The 13,001-nt window shown below is 38.3% G+C and overlaps 1 protein-coding gene across 1 annotated transcript in view; it reads left to right on the forward strand.

Moving 5' to 3' along the window:
* Positions 1-3,007, forward strand: part of ME1 (malic enzyme 1) — a 190,461-nt gene extending 187,454 nt beyond the window's left edge. Inside the window, exon 14 of the mRNA XM_058566694.1 lies at positions 2,487-3,007. Coding sequence (XP_058422677.1) covers positions 2,487-2,657 — 171 coding nt within the window. The 3' untranslated portion in view covers positions 2,658-3,007. The remainder of the gene's footprint in view (positions 1-2,486) is intronic.
* Positions 3,008-13,001: the final 9,994 nt, after the last annotated feature.

A 13,001-nucleotide genomic window follows, 5' to 3' on the forward strand; every position in this document is an offset into this window, starting at 1 on the left:
ATTTATATGTCATCATTTATCTTGTTGATTGAGAGTAGATGCTTCAAAAACCAAGTAATCCTTCAAAAAAACTGTAGATAATCTGCTGGGTTACCTATTTTTGAAAGAGTATGCTCATATTTTCTCCTAATTTATATCTAGTAGTTTTTAATTAGTTTGAATTATTAATACACTGAACAGCACATTATCATTTTAAATTCATTTTGGAGATTTAAAGAAAAAGGAATTAGCATATGATTAGAGGAGAAAGTAAGAAAACAAGGGACAGCAGGGGAGTGCAGAAAACTCAGATGTTACACCTAGAGTAATGAAAGAATGCTGAGTGCATAGACAGAAACTGGGAAATCAAGACAAAGAATCAACTTCAGGGAGGAAGATGATATAAGTGACTGCAAGTTTGAGGTGTCAATGACACATTCAAATGTACCGTCTAACATGTAGATGGAAATGACTGAAACTTAGAGAGGGTAGATATAAAGATGTGGGAATCATCCAGGTGTGGTACCAGGTGAAGCTCCAGGAGTGGTGGGGATTACCAAGAGGACAAGTATAGAAAGGAAAGAAAGTGAAGATAGAACCTAATCTATTATTCTGTCTAGAAGACGGAAGAAAGAAGCCAGTTAAGAAGGGAAGTTATCAGGATTTTAAGAGGAGACTCAGAACTGAGCAGCCTGTCAGAAATTAGAGAGGACACAATTTCAGGGTGGGGTGGAAGTTGTGATGAACAGAACCAAATCCTAGTGAGAAAAACAGATGAAGACTTTTGTTTAGTACTTAGGAAGTTATCAGAAACTTTTACAAAAGCCGTTTCAGTAGTATAAGAAGTCCAGGGAGAATTAGGAAAGCAACACAATATAAGCCACTCTTCCAGGGAGGTTGGCATTGACAAGAAGGAGAGACTGGAGATTTCCCTGAGAGAGAGGATCATTAATCTAGTGTGTCCTGGAAGCACGTAGAGGAATGAACTTCCACATAGTCCATGTCAGGAATGAAACAGTGCACTGTGTCATAAAAGTAATATAGCCATTGCACACAGGCACAGGATCTTTTTGGGGTGATGGAAATGTTCTGAAACTAGATGTGGTAACAGTTGCACAACTCTATAAATTTACAAAAATAATTAAATTGTGCACTTAAAATGGTTCAATTTTGTGGTCAGTGGATTATACTTCAAAAAAGCTGTTAAAAAGTAATAATACCATATTATAGGCACTTTGGAAAATAGAGAAGAGGAAAATACCTGATATTCTTCTTTTCTATCACAAGCATTATTATCATTTTGGTTGTTTGCTTTCAGTCTTTTTTCATTTGTTTGCTTTTCTTCTAACATCGTTATAACGATGTGTAATGGTATATACATGCTTTTGTTTCCTGTTTTTATCATAAACATTTCTCTGTAATATGGCACAGTCTTTATAACCTAAAATTTTCATAAATGTATAATTTTACATTAAGATGAGAAACTTATTCTAATACTCTTCAAAATCAGACTTATGCGAATAAGTCTACCATATAAGTAGCTCCTCAGTGATTGTTTTTTTAAAACTGGAGTGAATTAAAGAACACATATGAAGTGATTAATTTTGACAAGAATGAGAATTCATTTTTCTCAAAGAAATTAGGGGAAGAGAGAATGTTTGACAATATAGAGGAGACAATCTGAGTTGATGAAAAGGGAATTGAGATTATTTTTTCTCTGATTAGTTGGAATTTTCTCAGTAAAGTGATGAGCAGTGTCAAACGGAGACTTGACGGGGGGAAAGTTTGAAATTGACTTTTGGGAACTACGAGAAAATGTTTTGTTTTGTTTCGTTTTTTTAAAAAAAAACAAAGATAAAAGCATAATGTGCAACCACATAGGCCCAAGTAAGGTTAGGAAAAGTATGACACTGCAGGAGACAGCCATGAACAGAGAAAGCTGGCACTGAGGGATTTCCAGACCAGGGCTAGAATGGTGAGTGGGACACAGAAAAATGGAGACGAGATGCTGTGATACTGGCGAAGGGCAGTGAGGCTGCCTCTGGGGTCCAGCTGGTGAGGTGAGCAGGTCAGGAGACCCTGGGATAAACAGAGATTCCGTAGAAGGCTGTGGTCAGAATAGGGGTTGTTGAAACTACAAGGTATCTGAGTTCAAACTTCACAGGAATCCTAAGGTATTTAGTTCAGGTTAATTATCAGTCAGGCCATTTCAAGTCTTTTACCACTGGCTTATCTGAGAAATCCTGGTACGATCACGTCTGAATAAATCTCTCCTATTCCGTTTTTCCTTTGTTGCTGATATCAAATTCTCCTCTTGCTATCTGATCTACAATTGCATTTTCATTTTATATCTTCTTTGTGTATGCGTGCTTTTATTATAATACAACCTCATTTTTTTTTTTAGAAATAGACAAGATATAAATTAATTTTTTGAAAAGATAAAAACTTCTGACATGTGCTCACTGTCACCTCTATTTATTAAAATAATATTATTTTCTTATTTCTAGATTGTGAAAGATGCATACCAAGAAAAGACAGCCACAGTTTATCCTGAACCCCCAGACAAGGAAGCGTTTGTCCGCTCTCAGATGTACAGCACTGATTATGACTACATCCTACCTGATTGTTATTCTTGGCCTGAAGAGGCCCAGAAGATACAGACCAAACTGGACCAGTAGCATGATAGCTGACATTTATAACTCCATAATGAGATCTTGAAATCTTTCATAATTTTTAAAGATTGGAATCTTTTATAATGATTCATAATATGCTAGATCAAGATAATTTCACTTTAACAATCTAAAAATTTATGGAAGAATATTAATATACTTTAGTGTGAACATCTCAGTAGACAATTTTGTTTCATTTACGTTCTGGTTATTTATGATTTCTGTCTTAATTATTTTGCCCAAGTTCCTATAAAAGCTACTTGTACCTACTACTGAGAAACTCATCATTTTTATATCGGGAACTAATGGGAAGACCAAAATTAGTAATAAATTGATATGATCAACATTAAAACTCGTAATTCTTTTGTTGTTCATTTTGTTGAAAATCTGCTTTTTTTAAATAAAGATAGATATGAATTTAGGTCTAGAAATGGAAACAACACTTACCTTGTTGCCTAGAGAACAATAACTTCTCAGGTATTCCAATCCCAGATTATATTTGTTCTTTTTGTGCAACTAAATTCTAATATTTCTAAGAAAGATCATTGCTGTTTACGATGCCTTGTGCAGCTGTAGATTTTACTGTTCTTTCACCATTATTACATCTTCTCATCACCTGGGTCCCCAGTCTCTTCTAAAAGCACCTTTCTTCCCCCTGACCAAATGTCCTATCCTTCAGCGCCATACTACTGCTGCAGGGCCTTTGTGGACTGTGGCCCCGTCCTGAGGTTGGTGCCTTCAGTTAAGCATGTTCTAAGCGGTGGGAAGAGCCGAGAGGAGAGTAGGTAAGCTCCTTGAGAAAGGGCTGCCTGCAGAGTTGACCTCTTGAGACAAAGATCTCCAGAGACAAGAGGAGCAAGAGCATGTTTCTCAGACAAGCTGGGTTCCCACTCGAGTGACCTGCCCTAATGTCCCCTTGATTAACTGGGGTAATTCAGAGCTCATTGTGTTGCAATAAACTCACTCGCCTCTGAGTTTGGAGAAAGTTTTGTAACTACTTCCTCAATATCAGAAATTATCTTTATATCAGGTATTAAAATATTCTAATTACCATCAGTAGTTACAGCCCAGAAATTGATGTTAATTTCAGATTTTACTTTAGAAATTAATAATTGAAGCACTAGAACCAATTTTAAATTCTTAAGCTCAGGTGCAATAACATTTGCTATTTATTTGTAGAATTATTTGGAGAATTTTCTGTTTTTGAAGTAATGCTTTTAAAAAGTATAAGGAGATGTTCAAGATATACTATACTATAAAATGATTTTATTGAAAGTTGAAGGTTACACAAATTGTTTCAGGTGTGAGTAGAAAGGGTGGGGGGTATTTCTGAAGGTAGCATTTAGTCAAGAGTTTCCTCAATATAGTTATTTTGAAAAGATCCAGAACACCTACTTCTTGTCTGTTTCCAAGTTGTCTTGTAGCTCTAACTAAATGTATTCACCTATGCAAAGATTTATTAAAGCATAGAAAAAGGTGAATGAATAAAATTATGAAATAATTGTTTTTTTCTCTTAAAATATTACATTTTAAAATGATAATGCTGGGTCTTGATGGTCATATGACAGGGTATTATGAATTTAAAAAATATTCTGATAGCTAATTGCAGAATGAACTTCATTCATTTAACATATGTGTAGTCATATTTGCTGTAAACTGTGATGAATGAGCCACTTCCTTGTCCTCAGAGAAAGATAATGAAACAAGATTGGACGATTACTTATTGGGTATTATATATTCTATATACATTATTTTATTTAATGTATAATTGTAGTCCCCACAATTCCCTTATGAAGTAGATATTTTAAGTAACTTACCAACTCTACAGAGCTAATAAGTAAAGGAAGTGGGCTCTAAATCCATGTTTATCTTTCTTCATAGTCTGTTCCCTTTTCACCACAGTCTGGAACAGCAGTCACCAGTAGAAAAAAAGAGTGAGCCACATGTGTAATTTCTAATGGCCTCATAAAGTGAAGAAACAAGTGGAATTCATATTAATAATATGTTTTATTTAAACCAACATATCCAAAATATTATCATTTGAACATGTAATCAATATAAAAAGTATTATTGAGATATTTTATATTATTTTGCTCATACTAAGTCTCCAGATATTTGCATATACATCAAAGTCATGAGAACGTACAGAACAATGGACTAGAACAGGAAGCTCACAGACAGACCCCCTGAATAGATGAGTTACAGAGGTAGCACAAAAATCAACAGATAATAGAGTGTTTAGTAAAAGGATTGGGAACACTGGCCTACCACATGGAGAAAATTAAAACTGGAACCCTACCTTACGCTATATAAAAAGGTAGACTTCAGATGGATTAAAGACACAAATATGTATGGAAAAAATATAAAGGTAATAAAAACGTAGCAAAATTTCTTTGGGACCTCAAAAACACAAACATGGGGTAAAAAATTGATGGAATGTGTTATCTAAGAATGGGAAGGTTTTTGCTGATAAATGGCTACTGCCATAACAGTTTAAAGGGTGAAGAAATCCAGGACTGTGGGATAGGATAGTTGCTTCCACAGAGATGGATTCATTCGTAAAGAGAGAGATCATTTAGGCTCAAAGACTTAAATTTTCAGCTCAAGGCATGGTATAAAAACTAGAAAAATGCCGGTGTTGTTGCTAAAAGAAGTCTCTTCTCTCTTACTGCTGTAAGGCTGAAATAACTGAAAACCAAGGTCATACTTAATCCTGCTGGTTGCCCAATTATACCAGGAGTTGCCCTCACAGCCTCACCAGGACTCTTACGTAACGGTGAAGCGTGTTGACCAGAAAACAGGAGGACCTTGATTTGGAATGGGGATCTATGGGTAGGGGGTTTTCGAGGACTTGCAATACTCGAAACTAGGGTGAACGGTAGCTCAGGTTTGGGTACTAAAATCCTGTGTCCTGGGAAACCGCTCAACCACAGGCAACCAGAACAGTTGACATGTCCCCCCTTGCTAATCACAGCAGGGGCTTTTCGTGTCTAACAAGGTTGTTACTGCCTTGCTCCGTGATCCTCTAATTTCATCGCTCAGCTTACCTCCTGCTCCTCCCACATTACTTCTCATTGTCTCAACACACATAATACCAGATTCCAGCATGGAGAGGAGCTGTGGTGGATACAATTAAAAAAGCAAACCTGGGAGGGCCGGCCCGGTGGCGCAAGCGGTTAAGTGCGCGCGCTCCGCTGCGGCGGCCCGGGGTTCGCTGGTTCGGATCCCGGGCGCGCACCGACGCACTGCTTGGTAAGCCATGCTGTGGCGGCGTCCCATATAAAGTGGAGGAAGATAGGCACCGATGTTAGCCCAGGGCCGTCTTCCTCAGCAAAAAAAAAAAAAGAGGAGGATTGGCGGATGTTAGCTCAGGGCTGATCTCCTCATAAAAAAATAAAAAAAAATAAAAAAAAAAAAAAAAAAAAGCAAACCTGGGAGAAGACACCCACCAGAGAATTCTCAACTTTGCTCATTTATATTGGCAAAACCTGAGGAAAAATGTAGGGATTCTGAAAGTGTACTGAGGAAGGAGGAGTGTAATTTTGATTGGGCAGAATTGATTGATGGGGTACACTTGCCACAGATTCTGGTTCAATGTGCTGCCTGAGCAGCTGAAAGTGATTCTACTTGTTGGTTCAATTAGTTGACTGAAATGTAGACTTAATACTGGCCCACAATAAACGCAATTGAGAACGCAAACGTTCCTCGAAATTATATAAAGGAATTCAAAGATTTACAAAGATGAGAATATTGGAGTGGATTTGTTATGTGCAGTCTGGCCATCTTAATCCTAATGATCCCCTAAGTCTCCCAAGAGGACCCATCAGTGACCCTCCTTTCACTAAGGCCTTGAGAAATACAATGGTGAAGGGAATAGCAGTATCCATGGAAAGCATTATTTTATTTTATTTTATTTTTTTATTTTTATTTTTTTAAAGATTTTATTTATTTATTTATTTTCCCCCCAAAGCCCCAGTAGATAGTTGTATGCCATAGCTGCACATCCTTCTAGTTGCTGTATGTGGGACGTGGCCTCAGCATGGCCGGAGAAGCGGTGTGTAAGTGCGCGCCCCGGATCCGAACCTGGGCCGCCAGGAGCAGAGTGCGCGCACTTAACCGCTAAGCCACGGGGCCGGCCCGAAAAGCATTATTTTAAATTGAGGTATAATTAACATATAATGTTATATTAGTTTTAGGTGTACAACATAATGATTTGATCTATGCATATATTGCAAAATGATCACCACAAGTCTAATTAACATCTTGTCACCATACATAGTTACAAAAACTTTTTTTCTTGTGATGAGAACTTTTAAGATTTACTCTCTTAGCAAATTTCAAGTATACAATCCAGTATTACTATAGTCATCATGCTGTACATTACATCCCCATGACTAATTTCAAACTGGAAACTCATACCTTTTGACCCTCTTCACCCATTTTGCCCACCCCCTCATCCCCAGCCTCTGGCAACCACCAATCTGTTGTCTGTATGAGTTTGGTTTTTTGTTTTTTTCTTTTTAGACTCCACGTATAAGTGAGATCATAGAGTATTTGTCTTTTTCTGTCTGACTTATTTCACTTAGCATAATGCCCCCAAAGTCCATCCATGATGTTGCAAATGGCAAGATTTCATTCTTTTTTTTATGGCTGAATATATTCCATATATCTACATAAGATTCCATTGTGTGTGTGTGTGTGTGTGTGTGTGTGTGTGTGTGTGTGTATCACATTTTCTTTAGCCATTTATTTGTTGGTGGACACTTAGGCTGTTTCCACATCTTGGCTATTGTAAATAATGCTGCAGTGATCATGAGGTGCATATATCTTTTTGAATTAGTGTTTTCATTTTCTTCAGATAAATACTCAAAAGTGGAATTGCTGGATCTTATGGTAGTTCTATTTTTAATTTTTTGAGGAACCTCCATACTGTTTTCCATAGTGGTTGCACCAATTTACATTACCACCAACAGTGCACAAGGGTTCCCTTTTATCCACAACCTCACCAACACTTGTTATTTCTTGTCTTTTTGATAATAGCCATTCTAATAGATGTAAAGTGATATCTCATTGTGGTTTTGATTTGCATTTCCCTGATGATCAGTGATGTTGAGCATCTTTTCATGTGCCTGTTGGCCATCTGTATGTCTTCTTTGGAAAAATGTCTATTCAGATCCTCTGCTAATTTTTTTTTAAATAATTTTATTTATTTATTTATTTCCCCCAAAGCCCCAGTAGATAGTTGTATGTCATAGCTGCACATCCTTCTAGTTGCTGTATGTGGGACGCGGCCTCAGCATGGCCGGAGAAGCAGTGCGTCAGTGTGCGCCCAGGATCCGAACCCCGGGCCGCCAGCAGCGGAGCACACGCACTTAACCAATAAGCCACCGGGCCGGCCCATGCTAATTTTTTAATCAGATTGTTTTTTTGCTATTGAGTTGTATGATTTCTTTATATATTTTGGATAGTAACACTTTATCAGACATATGATTTGCAAATATTTTCTCCCATTCAGTAGGTTGCCTTTTCATTTTTTTGACGGTTTCCTTTGCTATGCAGAAGCATTTTAGTTTGATGCAGTCCCACTTGTTTATTTTTACTTTTGTTGCCTTTGCTTTTGGTGTCAAATCCAAAAAAATCATCGCCAAGACTGATGTCAAAGAGCTTACTGCCTATGTTTTCTTCTAGGAGCTTTGTGGTTTCAGATCTTTCATTCAAGTCTTTAATCCATTTTAGTTAATTTTTGTGTACAGTGTAAGATAGTGGTCCAGTTTCATTCTTCTGCATGTGGCTGTCCAGTTTTCCCAACATAATTCATTGAAGAGACTATTCTTTCCCCATTGTATATTCTTGCCTCTTTGTCGTAAATTAATTGACCCTATATGTGTAAGTTTATTTCTGGATTCTCTATTCTGTTCCATTGATCTATGTGTCTGTTTTTATGCAAATACCACACGTTTTCATTACTGTAGCTTTGTAGTATAGTTTGAAATCAGGGAGTGCGATGCCTCCAGCTTTGTTCTTCTTTCTCAAGATTGTTTTGACTATTTGGAGTCTTTTGTGGTTCCATACAAATTTTAGGATTGTTTATTCTATTTCTGTGAGAAATGCCATTGGAATTTTAATAGGGCTTACGTTCAATCTGTAGATTGCTTTGGGTAATATGGACATTTTTACTATATTAATTCTTCCAATCCATGAGCACAGAATAGCTTTACATTTATTTGTGTCTTTAGAATCTTTCATTAATGTCTTATAGTTTTCAGTGTACAGAACTTTCACTTCCTTTGTTAAATTTATTCCTAGGTATTTTATTCTTTTTGATGCAGTTGTAAATAGAATTGTTTTCTTAATTTCTCTTTCTGATAGTTTGTTATCAGTGTATAGAAATGCAACAGATTTTTGTATGTTGGTTTTGTATCCTGTCACTTTACTGATTTGTTTATTAGTTCTAACAGTTTTTTGGGTGGAGTCTTTAATATCATGTCATCTGCAAATAGGGACGGTTTTACTTCTTCCTTTCCAAGCTGGATACTGTTTATTTCTTTTTCTTGCCTAATTGCTCTGGCTAAGACTTCCAATACTATGTTGAATAAAGTGGTGAGAGTGGGCATCCTTGTCTTGTTCCTGATCTTAGAGGAAAAGCTTTCAGCTTTTCATCATCGTGTATGACGTTAGCTGTGGGCTTGTCATATATGGCCTTTACTATAGTAAGGTATGTTCCGTCTATACCCACTTTGTGGAGAATTTTTTTTTGTCATAAATGAATGTTGAATTTTGTCAAATGCTTTTCTTGCATCTATTGATATGATCATATGATTTTTTATCCTTCATTTTGTTAATATGATGTATCACATATTGATTGATTTTCTGACGTTGTACCATCCTTTAATCCCTGGAATAAATCCCACTTGATCATGGTGTATGATCCTTTTAATGTATTGTTGAATTTGGTTTGCTAATATTTTGTTGAGGACATGAAAAGCACTTTAATGACTCTTCTCTGAAAGCTGGGAGGCTTGTGGGAAATGCTGTGGTTAAAATGGGCTCCCTATTTCAACGGAGACATCAGAATCTTGGAGTTGATAGAGGCTTAATAGCAGCACTTTGAAGTAATTGACAACTAGGGACAAGGTGGAAACAGTTATCATAATAGGAAGCAGGTCCACTGTAATCAGAATAGTTTGGCCTACAAAAATCTTTGGTGGTGGCCAGTAAATCACAGGGTCCCAGGGCCTGAAATGAAGTTGAAAAATTTAACCAGAACAGCACAGGTCTTGACCGAGAAAAATGGTTGGCAGTGTATACAACTGATACAGCAACATGGGTGTATATCCGCCCAATATCAGCTAGGTTTAGGACCACAAATGTGGGCAACACAGGTAGGGCCTACTTGATATGCATAACAATATCAGCAGAAAAGTCTGACTAGAGCCACCAAGATAGAGTGTCCAGGCCCTCACCCAACTGCCATGCATAGATATGAATGAAAGACCCCTATGGTGGAGAACTCCATAATATCATAAATATATTTCTAAAATCTTCCTTTGAGGCTCCATTTACTAGGATAACAATGCATTGAAACCACTAGGCCTTTTGGAAATCATTTGGCAACAGCTCTGAACAAATACAAATTTCTGGGGTCTCTGAAACCAGTGTGGTCTACGGGACAAAGTGTGTGCTATGGAATGAATCCATCCTCTAGCTATTTTCCGGGTGAAGAGTTAGAATTGATTTTTTCATCAATAGCAATATCCTCACATTGGATCCCTGAGGCATAAAAAAGAGTTATTCTGGTAGGAAGTATCAAATGATTTGCAGAGGTAAATCCCAGCTTTAAAAGCAGCAGAGATGTGATTCTTATCACATCTTGACCTAACATGATCTTTGGTATGTGCAGGAGACAGAGGGATCTTTAAGAATGACAGCATATATTCATTAACTTAATCAGATGGTGATTCCCACTGCAGCTGCTATCACACACGTTCTCTTTCTTGGAGCAAATCAGTAGGTAGCTATTAGTTTGGCCGATGCTTTTTTCTTTTTCCTTTATCGCAGTAAGTAGAGGGCACCTGACACAGCTTGTGTTATCAATGAGCAATATTACAGACTGTGTTTTTTCAATGTTCCATTAACTCTGACTCTGCGCCTGAATATAAGTCTTGATACCAGACCTTGGTCACCTCACCCTTGTACAGGGCATCATGCTGCTCTAACACACTGAGGATGATATTGTCAGAGGACCTGGAGCAAAGAGGGTAGAAGATAAATCCCAGGAAAGCACAAGAGCCTGCCATCTCAGCCAGGTTTGTGGAAGTCCAGTGTATATGCTGGAATGTCCCCTCCATAGTGAAGAACAAATTGTGTACTTTGTCCCACCTACAACTAAGAAAGACCATCAGTGTTTGGTGGGCTTCATTGAATTTTGTGTCTGCTGCTCAAACCCGTTTATGGGTTGATCCAAATGCTTGTAGCTTTAACTGGGCTTAGAAAAAGAGACGCCTCTACAGCTGGTCCAGGCTGCAGTGAAAGTAGTTCTACCAAGTGGGCCTCCTGAGGGGTAAGCAACGGGCTCAGAGTTTTGACACAAATCAGGATTCTATATAAAACCAGGATTTTTGAGCGAACCCTGCCCTCTTGAGAAAATACCTATTCTCTCAACTTACTACTGGGCTACTTGAGGTAAAAGCAAATGAGATAAAATTGTCGTCTTGTTCAAAAGGGTTCTGTGAAGATCTCAGATAGGCTCCCTCAGAGCCGTCTCAAGTTCTCAGAGGGATGGATGGCATGTAAGCAGTCATACGTGGAAACTCAAGTTCACAGGAAACATACTTCTGATTTACTATAGGGATGTTTTAGAGGTCCTTGTGTTATGATCCGTCAGCTGAACTGGCCCACTCCTCAGTCCTATGCAAGTATCCCAGGCCTTAGCCTAACATACGGTAGACCAACAAGGAATGAAAAGCGAACAACATACTTGAAGAAATGTTGATTTAATTCAGGGAGTTTTAAAAAGACACTGCAACATTTATAATGAGCTTTGTTTCCAAATAACCATTTAAAAAATATAATGTATGCAGTATCAAGACTCCTAAGTTACAAGCCACAGAGACTGAGTCTGACTTTCAAGAAAACAAGGGCAGACGTTGGGTAGCTTGGTGGAGGTGTTCAACAACCTCACATTCAGTGTGCCAGAAGTGAGGGCGGCACTGTAGATTTAAGCAAAGAGAGCTGAAAACCATCTCTCCAGGAGGCTGCAGAGAGCAGCTGGATTCCAGTCACTTCTTCCCCCAAACCACAAAGAGAAAGGGCAGCTCCCCAGAGTAAGTGTGGCGTGTGTGAGGGTGGTGAGTGCTCCTGTCAGGCTGGGCAAACAAAACTAGCAGTCTGCTATCCATGCAAAGCTGGGCTTTGAATTATCATATATGCATATTTTTTTCTATAAAACCTACACTTCTATAATTGTCTATTATTAGTGCTTCTGATAGGAAAAAAGTATTGATACATGTTCATATTGGGCACGTAAAAGTAAGTTCTGAAAAACTATCATCAGAAATAGCTCCAGAAGCAGTAAAGAGTTCATAAACTAGAATTTATTCCCTTCATTTGTTATGTAAATAATCTATTTTTTGTTCCATATTTTAGCTTTGTCCCTACTTTTGCTAATTTCATCATAGAAAAAAATCCTCTATGAGTGGTTTAGGCACATGTTAGTGTCTCATTTCAAAAGAAGAAAAGTTAATGGAGTACGTCTGTTTAGGACCTAAAAACTTGTGAATGCTAATTATATTTACCGATGGTCTTGGGGAGATTATGTGGGAAATTGTCTCCTGTACTATGTTGTTTTCAGTCCGGATAAAGTCTTGGGCAGCGTCAATCCTATTTCTTCCCTTCGTATACAGGTAAAGTTCGAGGCCCCAGCTTGAGTCCCAGCCATGTCCAAGGCTAGGATTAAAACACCAGTGGGCAGGGCCAACCCCGTGGCTTAGCCGTTAAGTGCGCACGCTGCGCTACTGGCGGCCCGGGGTTCGGATCCCAGGCGCGCACCGACGCACCGCTTCTCCAGCCATGCTGAGGCCGCGTCCCACATACAGCAACGAGAAGGATGTGCAACTATGACATACAACTATCTACTGGGGCTTTGGGGGGAAAAATGGAGGAGGATTGGCAATAGATGTTAGCTCAGAGCCGGTCTTCCTCAGCAAAAAGAGGAGGATTAGCATGGATGTTAGCTCAGGGCTGATCTTCCTCACACACACAAAAACAAACAAAGAAACAAAAAACAAAACAAAAAAACACCAGTGGGCAATCTGGATGAGCTGGCAAGGCAGGCCCAAGAAGAGCCTTGGCTTG

Source organism: Diceros bicornis, chromosome 23 (assembly GCF_020826845.1).
Source record: "Diceros bicornis minor isolate mBicDic1 chromosome 23, mDicBic1.mat.cur, whole genome shotgun sequence".
NCBI lineage: Eukaryota > Metazoa > Chordata > Mammalia > Perissodactyla > Rhinocerotidae > Diceros > Diceros bicornis.